Consider the following 20,881-nt stretch of genomic DNA (forward strand, 5'->3'; position numbering starts at 1 on the left):
AATTATGGCAAATCTATCAGCAATATCTGTGCTTCAAATGGTGCTAGTGTACAAAACAAGTTATTTGTCCATCCTCATAAATTAGCTCAAAATTCAATTCAAGTGAGCTTGACTGGCCAGCACCCAGAGGCCAAATTTGCCAGTTGTGAGCAGTACATTATAATAATTGCAAAACACAAAACTGAGCACAAAAACATTCCAACAATATATGCTAGATGGGGTAGAGGCATTTGCATAAATTAATAATGACTGAGAAGATGACTTGGTCACATTGATGGTGAGGTTTGTAGAGCATGCCTTTCTAAAAATTTAGGCGTGCCAATATGGGCCTCAACAAGTACGGGAGAAAACATATTGTTTTAAATAAACAAACCAAGTTATCACCAGGTAGCAAGCATGACATGGTATATCTTAACAGAGGAACAAACACCAGTGAGTGGTACAAAATTTGTTTATTATAAGATTCACTTTTCTTCTCATTTGGAATGCTCCTTGGAGCAGTCATTGTGCTTTCTGCAGCGGAGAGCAGAAAAAAAAAATGTTTGATCGGGTGAAGGAAATTACTGACAGGTCAATGTAGCACCGCCCATTACGAGCCCCTGAAACTTCCCTCTCCCGTCAGTATCCCAAGATGCAGCAGCAGTTTAGTCCTGGTCGACCAGGCGAGGTTGGGTGGCTGGCATTTCGCTGATCCACCTGTCCGAGAGAAACACAGTGGGTTAATGAAGATAGAAATTCTACAGCCCTTGAATCTCAAACCGCCTCGATATGTCTTCTGACCAACAGGGCTGTTTGGGTCCAGTTTTTAAAACAGCTCATTTATCATTGCCGTCCACTAAAACACTGCACCAAGGAAAATGTAAACATGTCCCAGAACAGAGATATCCTATATCCATTGTAAACATTACAGGCAATTGCTCCATCCAGTGTGTGCTATGAATGAACCAAGGGCCCCAACACTCATTGCTGTAACCATGGCCACATGCTAAAATGTTTGATCATCGTGTGTGTGTGTGTGTGTGTGTGTGTGCATGTGTGTTAGATTGACACATATAAATGTCAATCAATCTATTAAGCTTGAGGCCAAATTACTTGTACATAGTCTAATACCAACTCATTACATTTGTTTACCCATTTCCCCTACAGTCATCTCCCACCGCCCTGACATCCGCACTACAGTAACTAGCCAGCCAAAGGTTTGTTTGTAATCAGAAATGAAATATAGGCTTTTTGTGAATGATGAATTGTCGTCATCCATGCTGCCATTACCATGAAATTCACAATTTTGACTTTCCCAATGAAGACAGACATGTCAAAGGTTCCGGAAAATGGCGGGGGGGGGGGGGGGGGGGGGGGGGGTTGATGGTGACAGGGCTAATTTCAGCATTGAGTACACCAGGCCGGGGAAGAAACCGCAAATTAAAATGTCAATCTTTCTCTCACATTTTTGATCAATTCAAGCCATCAAATTTATCAGGAGAGGTTACAAATGGAATACAAAGGAAGGACTAGGGATTGGCAGGGTGACATAAATACTTACATTGAAAAGAACTCTAATACAGCGAGACTTAAATGGTGAGTTTTAAATATAGACTTAAAGCCACATTCGGTTGGGGAAGGAGAGAATGACAGAAGAGAAATTATTTATTAGACTCCATTAGGTGTTTTGGAACGGTATTTATTTGACGCAAAGCCCTTGGGTGTATATAATGGAGATGGACTGCAATGTGCTTAGGCGGCTGTTAGCGAAGTGCTTGCAGGCAGTGTTGGAGGCACTGACTGTCTCAGAGTTTTAAAGAGGGTCAAGGAAGCTGTCCGTGCTATTCCGAATGGATGTGGTGAGGTTAATATGGTCGGGCAAGGAGAAGCTGGTGGAGCTGAAAACAGCTCCGATCTACTTTGCCGAGCAGCAGACATGAACACGTGGCTAAATGGTACAGATAACCCAATAAGGATAAGGGTACCAGTCAATCACCACCAAGCTGTGGTGCCAAATGTGTGGATCTTGCTAGAATGAGCACAAGTCAGTGTTAACTTATGTAACATTAAGAATATGTTGTGTTGTCACTATAGTTAATGTATGTAACAGTGTTAAACATAACATAACATAATATAAAATGTATATTTCATGATTTTTCTGTGCATCTCAATGTCCGATCTGATATCCCCAAGGGTGGGGGTGGGGTGGGGGTTGGGGGGGGGGGTTGTGTGGGGTGAGGCAGGGACACTGGGCACATGTCACAATAAACAAAAAAATCTATCTGCACTAACAGCCCATATCTACATTTAAATACCATTTAGTTAATTTAATTCAGTTAATTTCATTAACTAAATGAGCTGATCTAATCGCAATCTCATTTGTCACATTTAAATGAATGTATCTGCATTTTATTAATGGAGAAAAATCAGAGCTAAATGAATTAGTTGAGTTTTTGCACTCTCACTAAATTGCAATATAAAGGATTAAAGGACTGCAATCATTTTTGGCTCGGATACATGAAACAGAGAACAATCTTAATATCTGCAACAATCAACAGCATATTTTTTTGCGGTTGACTGCATATTTGTTGTTTTATTAAAATGACAAAAATGATCAACTTATCAGTAGAAAACTTCAACATGAACATGAAACTCCTACAAGCTTAAAAACACGAAGTAACAAAGCAAGTAGTAAAAAGGAGGCCTTTGTAGTGCCTGCAACCACGCTTTACGTCAGAGCCGTCCGAACGTTTGAAGAACATTTGAGCTGCCAACGCCTGCTGTGAAGAAAGTCAACTGGAAGTTGTACTTGAACCCGATGACCAAAGAAAGTTTGCAATACCTGGAAAATTCAAGTGCAACTTTTCTTCACAAAGACGTTTTCAGAAAGCTGATTATGGCGATTGTTTGGATGAATACACGGTCCTGACTGGCTAACAAGTGTGCGCATACAACGTGTACTGCATTTCTGGGGAGGGAAAGACACCCCGCACGTGCGTCATTACCACCCCCCAGGTGTGCGTATATGAGAACTCACCAAATCGTGCTTTGTCAACAGAAAAACCAACTTGCATTTTGTTTTAAGCCAAATGGAGCTTGAGTCCAGCTCAATGTCTCATAAACCGCCATTCTGCACTGACTGCATGAGCAAGGCTTCCGGCAGTGCTGCCAGGAAGAAGCCTTGAAGCAGGACAGATTCATCACATGGCATTTTACTGAACCTTGGGGGCCTTGAGTTACGGCTTGACGAAATGAAAATGTGAGTCTTACTGACACGCCAGGGCTCCTGGATGCCTCGTTCTGCCAAGTTTCAGTGTCAGAGCGCTGATATGCCCCACAATCTGGTGAGAGAACCTGGCTGTGCTGAGCAGGTTCTGGTTGCGGCTGGCAGACCAACAGGGTGGCGCCCAGCTGGCTGTAGTGCCATTTAAGGAACGATGGCTTCAGGTCACATTTCACCGCATGCCAATGCCCTCCTCTGGTCAGTTGGGCAGCTGCAATTTACCAGCGCTAGCTGCGCATAAGATCTAGTCAGATGCTATTTCTGCTAAATTTAAATCAGGTCGACCGAAGGGCAAAAAAAAATCAATGGCTGGCAATACATTCCTAGCAGGAGAGTGTGTGTCTCCATTCTCCTACATCGACAGGACTAGACATCCCAAACTGACAATCCCACCCCCCTCACCCACCCCCACCAAAAAAGAAAAAAAGAAAAAAGAAAAATAAAAACACTGAAAGGAAGGAGAAAAATGACTGAGGACTGATAGTGAAAATACAAATTGAATTTTTATGTGCATGATTATTGTGAAATATACATGCTGTTTGATATGCTCTTTGCCATTGATTACATTAAAATTGTACACATTGTTTGGGGAAAAAACCATCAACTAATTGGATAATTTAACACAGAATACCGGATGCCGCTGTGTATATGTATACGTGTATGCACACAAACTGTATACAAACTTGGAGACAAATTAATTAAAGAGAAATGATTTATATCTGGTGTCAACACTACAACCTTACAAATGGTTGACTGCTTTGTTTAAAGTATATTTATGTTGCAAAACACACCAACTGAGTAATTTTCGGTCTTAATTAGAGTTCAACCATGTGGAACTGCACCTGGGCTATGTCCCAAAACACAACAAATGCCCTACAGCTCTTGTTCAGTTTAAAATGAGCAAAATCACAGCCATATTAAATTTACATGTTCAAATAATTTGCATTTGAAGCATCGAGCTTCCAGAATCAGAATCCAATTAGGCCTAGTATTTTGAGGCTTATGTTCAAAATACTAATGGATTTTGATGACAGCATTCCATTTGCAAGAGAAGGACATCTGTTATTATAATTTATGTTTAGCCTTCATTAAAATCATACTTTCTTTCATTAAAGTAATTTTTTCGCCATCACTGGAAATAGTTTTTGTTAATAGATGCAATAGTGTTAATTTTAAATTGTGCAATTTTAAAGCAATTTCAGTTTGCAAATGGAACCCTGCCTTTTCTGAAGGAAATTCTTGCATTCAAAAAACTACAGAAACCAATTTTGAATGTTTAATTATAATAAACAGGGCTCCGCAAAACCAATTTCTTTTTCATTTGTGACCTTTCGGTGAAACAGTTGCAGCCCGAGCCCTTCTTGGCAACCAGGGCACAGAGCCTATTTATATTTAACGGAGAATGTGAGAAACGTCCATATTTAATCATCACATCCTCCCCTTATATCAGCCTTGCTTCGTTAAAATGCCCTGTATCACTGCTGCTATTATATTTTCCCTCTCCTCGCTCATAAAGGTACATGTCTGGAGTCCGTAAAACAAATCATTATTTATGAGACAGAGGGCTCAGAACAAGCTTACCAAAAATAACGAATCCTCTCATGTTTTAAATGTTTAATTCCTTCAATACAACACACCTACTGCTTTGGCCTAGCTTACTGCGCTGGGATGTCTGGTATATTGTGCCAAAATGCTGGCGGTTTTCAAAACTCATTTCACTCTAATTGTAATGAGAACCTGTGGACTGCGTGAATCGGACCAGACGAGCAAACAACGACGTCGAATGAAACAATCATGGCACGGATTTTAAACTGAAAACGACGCAAATACTCAGACGCAGAGGTGTGTGTATATATTTGAAAGGAGCAAGGAAGGAAAAAACCCTGCATTCGGAGGGCACGCCAGAATCTCAACGCTGCACTGTGCTCAAGGCAAGATCAAGGCACATTAACGCCCCTTCAAACGGCCGCGCAATAAATAAGTAACGACGTAAATAATCGAAACGAGCGAAAGTATGGATTCCGCGGCGATTCTCATTTCAGCCCTGAGCGCGGTGAAAAGGGACTCTCCAAGTGAAGATGCGCACAGTCTTAGGTCACTAAGATCAATCCAGTATGTGAATCGATACAGCCACTTTCCCCAAATCTCCACTCGTTATCAGCGGGGAAATTAATCGAGGGAAGGACGGTGCTCTCTAATGCAACTTTACACTGTTCATCTGTTAGCATATTTAACGTGTTGTCGTATTCTTGAATTTTACCTCAACCACACGGTTACGTAGTCTTGTAAGGATAGTAAATATGTACAAGATTTCAAGGGAGGATTTGAAAAGACTTCCGATGTGATGTTTATGCAAACATTTCTGAGCTCTCTTTTTTATTTTATTTTCTTACAGTTTGTGAACTTTTAATTAATCTGTGAATACATTACGCAGTGGGAATTTAAGACATCCCGGAAAAAACTGATAGTTTAATCTCAAAAACATTGTAAAATATGCAAAGAACACACATGGGGTGCATATATTTGAAAATTGGTGAATGTGACAGTCGGATGCTGCTTGTTTCTACTCATTTCCAGTCCACGAGTCCTCCACAGCCGGAATACCCAGGCGACTGAAGTCCTCCATCGGAGACGTTGGAGGCAATTATAAACTGTCCTGTAGGACTCCTGACCACAGTCGCCACTCGTTTGGTCAGGATTCAGTTCTGGACTGTGAATTCCATCACTGGACCAAGAGCCAGCGGTTTAACTGAAGCTGCACCGGAAGCCCATAAATCAGGCCTTTATTATGTATAAATTACTTCTATTCTGACCCCTGTCCAATGTAACTGAGCCGTAACCTTTCATAGAATTACACAAATGTGTAGTATTATGTAATTTAACATAATCTCAGCAGTGTTTCTTTGTAGTTTCATGGTATCCATTTACTGAGCTTCACTGTAATCACGTACACATTCTGCATACAAAATACATTTTCTGTCTACAGCCACATCAAACCAAACATTTTCAAATAAATACAAAGACCAGCTACAAGACTTGGAAAATCTCAAAGGAGCAACTCCAAAACAGCAAATGCACACAGCTACACATTCTACTGCAGGTATAACACTGACAGCTGCAAGCAATTGTGGATAAAACTGTGTGAGTACTAGTCCATGATATTTGACATACAGCTTAATGATACACAGGAATATACTGTATAGTTGACTGCACAGTTGATGTGTTGAAATGACTTCTGTAGCACCTTTTATTTCAGCACATATACCATGTTTGCGATAGCAGCACCTGGTAGCAGGACTTAATATCTCAAGGGGAAGACTTCAGTTCCAGATAGGGAGCAATTTAATAAGTACATTGCTTCCTTGAGATATTAAATTGGTCCTTCAAGATAAATATTCTTTTTCCCTCAACAAACTCTCCTCAGGGATTCTGCAGGGTGACAGAATGACATTTATTTTCTCCACCCCCCACCAAATAAATAAATAAATAAATAAATAAATAAATAAATAAATAAATAAATAAATAAATAAATAAATAAATAAATAAATAAATAAATAAAATGCCCAGGTGCAGACCCATCTCATCGCTGCAAAGTCTTGAGTCGATTCAGGAGAGTACAGACCAGCATTTGTCAATAAGCAGTCCACTTGCTGAACAGCAGACATTTTGTTGGAAGTGTCTACTTAAAACTAGAGGATTTAGAGCCTTTCTGGTCAGTTGGTAAAGTCTGTGTAGTACAGCAACTTTGCCCTCAGATTTCCCTCCTTATGTCCGCTGACAGAAGCACCAGGCGTTCAGTGGGTGAAACGCCATTAGGAGCTTTTTGGGCTCACGGGGGCAAGCTTTAAACATCAACTATGGCGCTTGAAGCAAACGCACACATCATTTATTCTGACAGAAGACGATGAACAGAAGTGTTCACCATATGCACCAGGCTTATCACTGGTGCCAATATGAATTCCCATCTTCTCTGAATCAGTCAAACCAGTCACACCACAAACTTGAAAGGCCAGAGCCGACTCTTGACTTTTACACTTTTGAAAAGCTCTCTCATTTTAGTCCTTCCCTTACTTCCAGTACTCAATCACATGTTTTCCAGACTCGTCAACAAGTAACTTCGCAGCCAAAATACAAAACTGCATAAATTGCTCAATAGGCAAAAGAAAGCCATGGCACTGTGGTCTGCAGCCTTGGGTCTGAAGAAGCGAGGTCTGAGAAGGTTTTTGTTTCCACAAAAATAAACCAACAGAGGTGAGTTAACTGTATAATTATCCGCTGTCATGAATCAGTGCATTGTTGGGAAAAAAACGAAACCAAAAAATACCCTGCAGCTTCAAGGATCAGGGTTGCAGACACTTGCTATAAAGTGACGTATTTTGTTGATTTTGCTTTTGTGCGCGATTGCAACTCAATACAGACCTTGATTTGCATTATGCAACTTGTCAGGAGAGAAATATAAGAACAAATATTTTTGTTCCAAACAAACGGCGGATTGAAATCAGTCAGCCAATTACTTGGACTGTCAGAACTCAGGGAGAACAAGAACAAAATGTGAGGCCAAATATAAATTAGGAAAAAAAGCAATCTCTCACAATCTGTGGAGGTTAAAGAAATGCTACAGAGACACATATTATAAGTAATAAATTAGCCGTTTTTCTAATGACCTGTACGCATGTATGTGTCTCTGATTTTTATTTTTATTTACACACATCGCTTTGAATAAACTGTACCTTCCCTCTTTGAAAGGACTTCACAGCTTCTCTCTCCCTCAAATTTTTTGTATCAAAGACCCTAGCACACATTACCTTTCAATAACACGGTGTCATATTCATTGAATAATGGGGACAGACACAATCACCTCACCCTCCTCAGGATGCCTAGCTCCTCCCCCTCTGTGTGCCTGACCCCTCCCCCTCTGCATGCCTGGCTCCACCCCCCTCTATGTGTCTGCCTCCTCCCCCTCTGTGCACCTGGCTACACCCCCTTTGTGTGCCTGGCTCCTCCCCTCTGCATTACTGGCTCCACTGCCTCTGTGTGCCTGGACCCTCCCCTCTGCATGCCTGCTCTTCCAGGTCACTTCTCCTGTCTGTGCTCGCCCAGTGGTGGTGGAAGGACATCCCAACATCAGTTGGAAGAGGAAAGGCATTTCCTGCCCTCCACCTCAGACTAAAGACTCACCTCTTCAATTTATACCCTGGCCCCTCCACCCCTGACCCTCTCTAGCACTTCTTCTGTAAATAACTTCACTAATAATTACAAATTACTATTGATTGCACTTCCATTTTGTTGTCACATATTTTCTGCATTTGAATCTTGCTAAATTGTACTGATTGGGCCTCATTCACAGAACTACTTATATTCCTCTTCCTTTATTAAGAAAAGCTCCAATGAGAAACCAACGTGGGATTCATGAAACACACGCAGGCCTTCCCTTTTGTGCATTCCAGGCTGTATCAGTTGATGAATCCTGACTGTCTGTAAAATTTTGATGCGCGTGCCTGTGCATGTGATTAGAGAAAGGAAACACCCTAGCAATCCCATAAAAAGCATTCCGACTTCAGGGTCGCGTGCAAACATAAGCCCTTTATCGCTCTCGGAAAACGTATCTGGGCCTCATATGCACGGTCCCTAAAGACGCGCTCTCTCCCCAAGGCACGATTAGCCAAGTAATCCAAAAGCAGCAAATATGCCACTGCTAAGTGCTGGGTCTCACTGCAAGCTTGCGGTTCTTGGATCATCAATCACCATTATCAGTCACTTTTTATCAATAAGCAACATGACTTGTTCCATGTGCGATTAAAAAAAAAGACCTAAACTAAAAGTAGCAAAGCTGCTTTTAAAACTAACTAAAATTAAACTGTATGTGAAATCAAAACAGAAAACTAAATAAAAATAAAAACTCGTAAAAAAATGTTTTGAGCTTATTCAGATAGGTTCGTTAATTTAGTTATAATCAATAGCCTATTTATCCCTATAATTGTATTGATAAACATTTTGTTGTTCATATGAAGCCTGTAACTTGTACTAACTTTGCATAAGTAGTAAAGCATTCTAAACAGAAAGCGTATGCCTTTAAGCTCATTTCCAAACACACATAGATTTTCATAGTACCAAAGAACAAATAAGAAAAAAAGATGAATGCTGAAATGATCATGGAAACACAAAGATTACGAAAAAAAAAAAAAAAAAAGCTATTTTTTAAACATAGGCTAGCCTGCCCAGCAAGCACTGTATAAGACTGAAGCAGATCTAGCTGATGTAACATACACCTAGCTGGCTTTCATCTGAAATGTACTCTGTAGGCCCTTTGGGAGGTACAGGTACACATTTTGATCAATGACAACCTGCTGAACATACCCCTAGTTCTGAAGAAGGAAACATTTTTTTGTGAATCAGATAAAAGACAGTGTTGCTTTGACACATCTATTGACAGTGGCAGATGGCAATTCATAATTTATGTAACTGAAGCTAAATGGCAATTCAATTCAGTCAATTTAGAAAATGAATTTATTGAAAAATCCTTTTCACTGCTAATGCAACATTATTTCTTGCATTAGTAATAAAATATTTGTTTCCAAATAACTAAAAGATGTGATGAAAAATTATGCATTTTTTAAGTGAACAGATGCTAAGAACACCTTTAAAAACCTTTTAAAACGTGGTAGTCACAAGGGAGCATTTACAGCTATTTTGTTCACATGAAGCTTAATGGAAAATACACTCTTAGCTCAACTCCCCAACAAAATTGCTCAGGAGAGCATATCTATTTACAAAGATTGCAAAATGTCAATCAAAATGCAGTATATAAAAAATTTGCATAAAAAGCTAAATAACAATATCAGACACAGAGATGTGTATATATTTGCATAGAGCATATAAAATGGATCCCTGCAATTGGAAGGCACCCCAGAAGGTCGACATACTAATCTGATCAGAATAATATCGTGCATCTTATTAATAGCCTGTGCCACAATGATCATTTACGGGCCTTCGTTACATGGATATGCACACAAGGTAGCTAAATTGATGACAGCCCATTTTTTAAACAACACAAATGCCTTGTCCCAGGACCACAGTGATGCACATTGGTCAGCCGCTGCGATCGTACTTGAACCCCAGTAACTGGTGCTTGCAGCTATATTTTCGATTATAAACGAATACTACTATTAGCACTAATAATGATACCAATTCTAATAACAATCACTTGAAGAATTAAGAGATTTTAGTGACGGATTGATTGCACTCAATGAAAATGTCTATTCATGTTTTAAAATTTGGATAAGTCTCTCGGATAAGTTTGGCTGTCGTGTTCTTTCTCTTGCATCACTTTGTCTTCTCCTCTGCATTCATGATGGGTCTTTTTCGAGAAGCCATGTCTTCAGAGAATTCAAGACACACCAGCAAGGTATATGTGTGCAGTGAACAAACATGTAACCCTGTGATGCTAAATGAGCAGTGAAAATCTGTGCCGTGGTTTTAATGAACAACTGAAATTAATTAGCCCAACTTAATACAAGTGCATCAAACAAGTTTCCCAAGGTCAATGAGTTCTCATGCAGGGACATTAAGTAAATTCAAACCCCTCTAAAATGTAAATCGTTAAGATCTAACATTTGTGAACTTGCGATTTCTGCTTCATTTGACGCTGTTTGCTTTTAGCTGCCACCGGTAAGAGTCTAAAGAATCAATTCTTCAGTACCCAGGGAGCATGTGGAGTTTTGATAGCAGGATAAATTACTTCAAGCCTCCATTACAAAGAGGACTGCATCATCATTATCTGCTGAGAAGGGAAATTAGCCTGAGATCAGCTGAGTTGAAAGACAGTGGAGAAGCTGCCCTATTTCTCATCAACTTCAAAGTACATATCGCCACGTGTACTTTTTATCCCAAAACAACCTGTTAACGGCATAGACGTGGCGTTCATTAGCCGTTCCAGCGCTGCCCTGCAGTACTGCGCATAACGAGCGTAAGCGGGTGAAAGGGTGGATTTCAGTCAGCAGGGAAGTCCCAGCCTCATCCCTCCGCTGTCCAGGAGGGCACTTCTCTCCTCCATTGGATTGGACGATGGTGGTCCGCCCCATTCCAACCGCACAACAGCAACGTGCGTCGTGTACCTGAGCGTTCGCAACTGACGCAAAACGTAATCCGAAGGGATTTGATTAACTACGCTCCGCGTGGCTGAAAGGCTAACAAACAAAAAAAACGTGCTCGCTTTTCGGCTCAGCCTCTGTCAGGGTAGCTAGCTTCCTGCTTGTTTTTCTCCCAGATCGTCCAATCACTCAGAGAGTCTCCTGAGCGGCTCCGGTCCCCGCGCGGCTCAGCAAATGGTTCAGTGCTCCGCTCGCCGAGATACGCATACATTACATTACAGTGCATCAAGTTAAATTATGCCCGCTGCTTTCAGTGAGCATTACTCAAGAGCGCTCTGCTACTTAGCATGCCCGTGTTACTTGTTTTTTATCTACTCCGCCTCCTTGATTGTTGAGAGCCTTTTGTTGCAGGCTCAAACACACATCATACTCAAACATGATCTTGAAAAAGTACAAGATTAATAACAAAAACACCCCAGATTAACGAATATCCAATAGGGCTACCACACAGATGCTGCAAAAATCAAAGTCACAATTCTCTTTATTTTATACACAACTTAATTTAACAAATCTAACCATGATATTAACAGTGTAACTGTGATAGTAATGTGATATTATATGAGATATAATACTGTGAATGTGCTACTTGAATGAAATCATAAAGGCATTAACAATGAACTATTTTACCTATTTTTGTTATCTTTTTTGTTTCTTACTCATAACTACTCATAACTCAACCACTTGTCATGCTATTTGCCAGTAATGTTAGTTTAAAGTTATTTGTTAATGACTTACTAACTTCATTAGGTGAAGTTTAATTTTTAATTATTTCCATTGTGCAGTATTTCCATTGTCAAACTGCCATTAAGCTTTTGTGATCTTTTCAGTTTAATGTCAATACATTTCCCAAAAAGCATTAATGTTTTTTTGAGAAAGTCAGGTCAGACTTGGAATATAAGGGGAAAATAAACAATAAATAAATAAATGTGTTTTTGTATACTTACATACAAGATAATAATGTCTACCTACAGCAAAGGGTTAAAATGAATATTATACTGCATCTGCTCAGAGGTTTCCTGTAAAAGATTGGACTAAAAGCAACAGAAAATGTCATAATTGCATCTCTTTCCATGTAAGGATGCTATTAATTTATTTAAATCTAGAAGGGAAACCAGAGGGGGGGGGGAAGATCTGTTTAGCTACAGTAATGCTTATCTCACTTCAATGGTAATTTGCGGCGATAGCTGGTCACCATGGAGATGAGACCTGCCCGCGGCATCGGGCTGCCGCTGAGCTTCCGTGGCGATACCGAAACGAAGCGGCCGTGCATAATCGCCTTCCAGCGCGTGGAGGAGTCAGAGCCGCGAGAAACTTTTCCCTTTTGCTCTAGTCACATTCCAGTATGGCGTGCCTCTCCACTGTCCAAGTATCCCCTTAGCAGGCCTTGCACCTGCTGAAAGTTCAACACGTCTTATATATGAATTTACAAGAAATGAAACTTAAAGCTATTTTGGAACAAGAACATCCCGATGGCTTGAGGGGTTGCTTGAGGGAATTTCATTTTTATGCGTCGTCCTTACTGGAGAAATTTGTATGCCTCGAAATTAGAGTGTGAGGATCCGCTATGGAAGGAACTTCCATTGGGGAATGAAGCCAGATCATTTAGATTTCAGTGTCTCGGATGATTGTGCCATTTCAGGCAGCGAAATGAAGTGCATTACCTGTGTGTATCTTAAGAAGAGGGTTGGAACTGCAGAATTGTGTGTAAATTGCAATGGCGTTCCAGCAAAGAGGATGGGGGGCACACTGACAGAGAGCTTCCAGCAAACTGGAAAAACAACATTTAAGCCTAGCTCTCCACTCTCTTCATTTAAAAATAGTCCTTTCTTTTAGTCAGCCATTATGAGGGACCTCCGAGGTCTACCTGCATTTACAAGACAAGTGACATCCATTTTGATGGATACACAAGTTTGCCCCATTAATACTCCTACTTAATCGATGTGACTCAGACGTAATTCCGAAATTAGCAGTGAGGTTCAAATGGAGCAGAAACTAGGCAAAGAACTGAATTCGGTCACACATGGCTTACCTATTAAGGTATGTTGGTCTTTTTATATGAATTTTAATTTTCTCGTACAGCATGTAAAAAGCATTTTCTTGTTTTAAAATAATGTATGCGAAAATAAAAACACCTACTGTATGAGTAAACACACTGAGCAGGTCTGCAGTTGCAAGTATAAATATACACAAATTTATGGAAATTTAATTGTACAAAGCAATGATGTAGATGCACCAGAGAAGCACAAATCATAAAATATTGACACACATCTGTGTACCAAATGAATGATTTATACTGCATGAATAAATAACCGAAACACATCCACAATGCACATTCTTGCCAATGGAATACTATGCAAATGGAATCTCTTCATTACAATTACATCTTACTCTACCAGTACTGCTTTCTGATCTATGCACAAATCACACTCAAGTCATGAAAATAAATGACTTATTATATTAAGTTCACTAACAAAGACCATCTTAGGATTGCCTACAGCAAATGAACGTTTTGAACATGAGCCTGTAGTTTTTCTTTATTACGTCTATGTTGATTTTTGATACTGAATTGTTTGATGTCAGCTACTGGTGTTAATATGAATATTTTCACAGTTGTCTGTAATTTATGAGGTATACAAAACCTGGAAAAAAATATATACCTATTGCTTAAATTTATGACAAAGTCAAGGACAAAGTGCTTGTGGGTAGATTAGTATTTTGAAGACAATTTTATTGTCGATAAAAAATCATTGGAGGGACAAAAACACTACAGTATTGTTTAAGATTGCTTTGTGCCTCATCTCCGTGCAGTTTTATTTTACTTGAAAGTATTTTACCATTGGTACAGTGCACTGACAAAATAAAACATTACAGTGAGCAACAGGGTGAGGCATGACCGATTCGATTTCTACGTGTGATTATGTGTCCTTCAGCATTTGCTGAGAAATGCACGTTTCAAATAGTCGCTGTACTTTAACTGAACCTAGTGGGATTCTTCCATGAGTAATTAGTCATTGGATGTACGCATATCCAAATAAATCAAAGGTAGGTGCCAAGTAAAATAACACAATATAAATCACAGGAGGACGCCCAGAGTATGCCAGTAACGCTCCAAAATTTGTTCTATTGTTCAAACAACCTTTTGACCCAACTGGGCCGTCATTGTTCTGGAGGAAATTTGCTATATTTGGAAATTAATATAAAAAATGAATAAATAAAATAATCTAAAAATAAATAAATAAATGTGGGAATTATATAGAACTAAAAGTGCAGTTCGTTTATTTCAAGTTTTTTTCCCTTCATTTTTCATTCATTTGCAGATTTATTTTCACATTTATTTGTTCATTTATTCCCATATATATTTCCAGATTCATTTTATAAGCTTTCAAATGTATGTATTATTTTATGTCCGTATATTTTTCTGTATTTATTGTCATATTTTCACATTTATTTATTAATTTATTTCCACTTATACTTTCCTGTTTATTTCTGCTTTTCTACATGAGCACAATCTGGCCCTCGACTTGCTTTGGTCCACCCACTATGTCAGACTAATCACACCCAGACCTATTTGTATTCATATTCCAACCCTCCATGCGTTCACAGCTACAGACATTGTTTTTCAATGTGAGCAAGCACATTAATGGAGAAGTTCCTTTTGGAAATATTGAGAGAAACAGCAGACAGATTGGGTGATGCTGCCACTCCACCACCAGCACCAACCAGTAGGCTATACAGTACCACCAAGGGACCCTGTGGATGATAAGTGTAAATAATGTCCACAAATACTGTATGTCAGTAAACAAAGTGAGCAATATAGCTCACAATATATATAGTGAGCTCCATAATGAACAATGAAATTACATTTCTTGATTTGGCTTAGCACTCAATGTACTCAATTTTAGAGGTGTAATCAAACAATTCACATGTGGTTAAAGTGCACATTCTCAGGTTTTATTTAAAGGTATTTTAGACTTTGGTTTCACCATGTAGAAATAACAGCAATTTTTGGCTGGACCGCAACAGCGAGGCCAGCCCTACAAACGCGAATGTCTGTGACTGAGTGACTGAGTGATGAAGTTACACCATTGGTCGGCTGAGTTATGAAGTTACACCATTGGTCGGCCGGATCACGTGTGTTAGGTCCAGCCATATACTAGGTTTTAGTAGTCTAGTAGTCTCTGACACATCCATGCCTGCCCCTGAAGAGTTTTTCTGATCTGCTGGACAGGTCTTTGGGTTTTTTCTTCATTATGGTGACAATTCTTTGGTCAAAAACTGTAGAGATCTTCCTCAGCCGTCCAGGCGCTCTGTGATTTACTGAGCTCAGCAGGCTTTTTCATCTTAATGATGTGCCAGACAGTTGATTTTGGTCAGCCTTTTTTCTTATTTCTCAGCCTCATAATGGCTTCCTTGATTTTCAGTGGCACAACTCTGGTCCTCATGTTGACAAATGCCAATAAAAGACTCAAAATGCAATCAAAAGCATAGAATCCAGACTAAACACTGAAAGCTCTGTTATACCTGCACTAAAGAAGCTACTGAACACACCTGACTAATCAGAAACACCTACAAATCCATTAGTCCCAAACATTATGGTGCCCTGAAATGGAGGGGCTACGTATACAAATGCTGTAATTTCTACAAGGTAGAACCAAAATGTATAAAAATACCCTTTAATAAAAGCTCAGAATCTGCACTTTAACCACATGACCATTGTGTGATTACAAATCTAAAATTATGAAGTAAAGAGCCAAATGAAGAATAAATTTGTCCCAAACATTACGGAGCTCACTGTATACATATATAAACGACAGAACACGCATGTATCACATATTATTAGGCCCGAAGAAATATACAATTATGGACAAATTTAGAAGCCTTCATCAGTACACAACAATAAATGTATGCCATTACAGGTAAGTGTGAAGTCAGTGAAACATGAAGCTAACAATGTGACAGCCATTGACAGATTAAAAGAGGGTCCTACTGGCACAATGTATAGAGACTGATTTCATTTATTATGCATCTTGCATCTTGTCTTTAGAGCACAGGACAAAGATTAAAGTAGACTGCCACTTATCCTTTTGGAGCATAGGTTCTTAGAAATGACAATGGTGCTTAGTGAGTCAATTTTTTCCAACATGATTACAAAGAATGATGAGTTCAGCAGTTTACCACTCTTTCTTTTCATTCTGTTAACAACGTCTGTTTAATTCTCAGGGGGGAATATATCTTTTTTTTCTGCAAATAGATTCATTTACATAAATCAACAAAAACCGTGCGCAGTCTCCGAGCCTTTATCTGTATTCTTTTCCACAATGATGTACTGCGTTGGCAGTTTAAACCAATCACTAATAGCCAGTCACCTTTTCAGTCTTGAAAAGGTAGACCCATCTATCTCCCAAAGATATTGTTATTATGCCTCATAAACAATGACCATGTCATCATTCAAAGCTTTCTGTTATGGACCACACATGTACAACTTCTGGAGGCAGCATAATGTTACTATACCATGTTGCTCTTCAAGTTGCTTTGGAGTTAGGCTACTTGAAGTGTATTTTCTTTCTTTAAACCACAAAGCCATTCCTCCCACTGCACTAGTCATTGTGAAACTGGCAGATTGTGAGACATTTCTGTATCAGAAGCATCCTCCATTACACACACACACACACATACAAAGTCTGGGCCAATAAAAAAAAAAACCCCAAATATAAAACATTTCAGAAGAAGATAGATTCATTTACTGTCATTACTGCTTGACATTCATTCTGGACTCTTCAAAAAAGAAAAAAAGAAAAAAGTGAAACATTTAATAAATTAAAAGCCAGAGAAAGTATTCTGATTGGGTGTCCTACCCTGATGGCCCTCGGAGTCAGTATGGTCAGTGAAATACGCAATATGTCCTACCAATGTCCAATGTCCTCTGGGTCACCTGATGTACAGACCAAATCTACATGTTCATTAAATAGACGAACCCCCTGTAGACCGGATTCAATCAAAATTTGCCTTTACCTCAGGGGTGATTCAATCAACCTTTGTCTTCCATTTTGATGCCCAATTATGCGGGTTCACATTTTTTCTCCACCATCACAATTCCAGCAAGTCCAGCAATCACCAGCATTGACTTTCTTTTTCATTGTGAAGTAAAAAGTAACACTTCCCTTAACACATATAATTCCAAATCAACAGTGTGGCATCAAAATGCAGAGATTACTCACTGTATGAAGATCAATATAATGAAGGCAAATCCGGCCATCATGATGAAGACCATCCCAGGGAATGATGTCAAGGTCAAAGGGTATAAGCCATTGAACAGCATCGCAGCGACAAGGAGGCACAAGGCCTCCATCGAGGCCATAAAGGAAAACATAGCACCTTCAAATTGAATACAGAGGGGGAAAAAAAGGTGCTCGTATAAATTCCATGTCAAGAATATCACAAAATATTGAAAGCTGTGCCAGAGAGAACAGCGATTTCCATCTTTTAGTTACAGCTTTGTCCTTGTGATTGACCGCTTCCCAGCTCCAGCAGTACCGGCTGAAGAATATGCAGCCCGTTCTTGCACAAATCCCGAGATAAAACAAGTTTTTAATCTAAGCAAGATGTCAAATTTTGCAGTGTGCATTTTCCTTTCGAGTTACATTTTAAAAATCGATGACAGCTGATTAAATACAGATAGCGATGGCAAATGTATGAATGTATAGCTTTATACACAGGTATAATACACATATACCAATCTATCAGGTGTTACGTGAGATTACAAATGTCCCAAGTAATTAATGATCCTGGCAGCAATACAGCCACAGAGGAGATACACAGAAGTAGTGTGGAAAACGTGTTGACAAGTAGACGTCAAAACTCACCTTGCTCATTGGGGTCAACGATGGCAGAAGACAGGGATCGGGTCACAGCCTGCGGGATCCCAGATGGTGTCCCCACCACCGCCGCTGAAGGGAAGGGAACATGATTTTTAATGCAAAGTTACAACTGTTCAAGTAAGTTTTCTAATTTGGCGCTCAAAGCTGTATTTGTAGTCCTGTCACTGCACCATTAAAACGGTAGAGCACAGCCAACCAAAGATAATGGCCGCTGCCTCTTCTTTATACTCAACAGTTCAGCAACTGAGCCGTGTAGTCACTGTGTTAATAAGAGAACTCTTCATGTACAGGTAGCGCAAGCAGATCTGGTCTAATGAAAAACTAACTTTGGCCTCCAAAATTATTTACACCTTTGAAGAAGATTACCAAAAAGGCTGTATCAAATTATAATAATACGGATACTGAGCTATATTTGAACATATATTATACTTATATAATAATTTCAGTACTTTGTTATTATATGATGGTAACTCTCGTCATATGATAACAGTTTGCAATGTAAAGCCTGTGTAAGACCCTAATAGGGAGGTCCAACTCATTTTGGCGATTTTTCAGAAAACATATTTTGACTGTTTATCTTTCATAATGTCATAAATGCCACCGTTTAATCATATAACAACATATAAATAGCTAATTTATCATAAAATAATAGCTGTTTTCTTTAATATGATTTTAAAAAATTAGCCACTTCCCTCTTCCTGTGTAATCACTCCAGTTGCAGACAGAGGTGGCATGTTCAATGCAATCACAGGTGTCCCGGACAAACGTAAAACAAAATTGGCATCTGGGCTCACGTAACAAGTGGTCTTTGATAGCTGGTGAACATATTGCCGGGGCGGCTATAATCTTTGATCATTCCACCACATATAATCTTTCAAGATCCTGCTGGGGGGGGGGGGGGGGGGGGGGGGGTAGGACATTTACTCGCCAGCGCCTACTTCTGCCCACCTCAAAAAAAAAATGGAGATTTATGACATTTAGTTACAGAAAAAGTTAATTGGTTCCACCAGAGCCTAATGGGTATTAAAGATGCAGCCTCATCCATTCTCACATATCAGAGCTGGCTTTGCTGTTCTCTATATATGTGCGATATCTCCTAGTCAGTAATAGGCTAGCAGTAGACACCCTTAAGAGGGCACAATAATGAATGTATCACGTTTAATCAACTTAAGTTGTATTTAACCCTCTGATGTTGAAACATGTGAATGAAATACATCACAATTGGTCAATTCTTAGACACATAACTAAATGCATACGTAATAAATGTGCAATAAATGTGCCTCACACAGAGTGTGAGGTGCAGATGAGGCATGCCAACTGAACAAGGATGAAGAAGAGCCACTCTACACTCTTTACTGATCTACCTCTCTATCCATCCAAACCCTCTACTGACACATATCTATCAAACGTATTGAAACATATTTATTTACATGACCAGAGTATATGAAAAGGACAGAGAGATAAGATAGATAGTTTCAAGAGGAAATTCTTTTCAGTTATGCGCAGGCATATGAGAACATTCCCAAAACATAAAACACATGCAGAAAATGTTTTTAATTACCCTCTCTTCCTACCAAGCTTTCACTCTCAAAAAATAAAGAAAGAAAAATATCTGATCACAAAAAAAAAACTCACTTTTTCGCTTCCACCCCACCATCGAAATGCTGTTCAGTGTAACATTATATAAATATGTAACACGTCAAAGACATCAAAGACCATTACCATATTTCACCGGAGGCATAATGTCCTTTTTAATATAAGCGTCCTTCTTCAGACACCAAACCCAACACTGGCACATACCCATTTTGGTCTCATAACACCTAGTTCCAATCGAAATTCCAATGCTGTTTGTTTTGCCCTCAATAAAGGCTTTTTTTCTAGCAACGCTTCCAAATAGCCTAATAGCATGGAGGTGGTGTTTGAAGGTAGATTTGGAGACTTTGTGTCCTAAAGATGCAGACCTTAAGAGGTTTTTAACTATAATGATGAATGACATATGGATTTGACATGTTACAATGTGTGTTACCTCATTTGTATACCCCAGTGATACAGGAAGCCTCAGGAGGCTGCAATACAGTTTCCTAAGTTTGAAATAAACTTAAATATCACACCACATCTGAAATTCATTTCAAATAACTATTAGGAGAGTAAATAATTTGAGGCACATCTTTTCAGGGAAAAATGATTACATCTGAGAAATGTCATTAGTATAAAAATATACTATAATTTTCTAATGTTTTGAGCATGCAATATAGTTCCATACCTGGATTATTTACTTTATAGTCTTCTTTGGTTATCTTTATGAAGAGTGAATCATTTTGGACCCATAACCAAGAAAGTGAACACTGGCATCATTAAATTCACAGTCGAGAGTTTCACCTCAAACGACCACTACATGAACAGCTACAGAAAAACAGAGTCTCACAAAGAGCATCAGTCCATGGAAAGTTGCATCACTTTCAAGATCTTGAATTTTCTACACATTTTACAGGTGAAGGTTATTTTTATTTTTTATTATTTATGAAGGTTATTAAGGTTTTTTCTTTCTTACTTTATCTCACAGAGCTGTTGCGGCTCCTCTATATTCTTTA

At 39.2% G+C, this 20,881-nt stretch overlaps 1 protein-coding gene across 7 annotated transcripts in view; it reads right to left on the minus strand.

Moving 5' to 3' along the window:
* Positions 1-433: 433 nt before the first annotated feature.
* zgc:174356 (uncharacterized protein LOC100137120 homolog) overlaps positions 434-20,881 on the minus strand; it is a 48,297-nt gene continuing 27,849 nt past the window's right edge. For 6 of the 7 annotated variants that reach the window (XM_035383588.1, XM_035383571.1, XM_035383615.1 and 3 more), the window contains 3 exons: positions 18,276-18,359; positions 17,631-17,787; positions 434-696 (listed from right to left, as the gene is read on the minus strand). In XM_035383588.1, coding sequence (XP_035239479.1) covers positions 645-696; positions 17,631-17,787; positions 18,276-18,359 — 293 coding nt within the window. In that variant the 3' untranslated portion in view covers positions 434-644. Of the gene's footprint in view, positions 697-17,626; positions 17,788-18,275; positions 18,360-20,881 lie in introns of those variants that run through there. The other variant, XM_035383580.1, reaches the window with a different exon arrangement.

Source organism: Anguilla anguilla, chromosome 1 (assembly GCF_013347855.1).
Source record: "Anguilla anguilla isolate fAngAng1 chromosome 1, fAngAng1.pri, whole genome shotgun sequence".
NCBI lineage: Eukaryota > Metazoa > Chordata > Actinopteri > Anguilliformes > Anguillidae > Anguilla > Anguilla anguilla.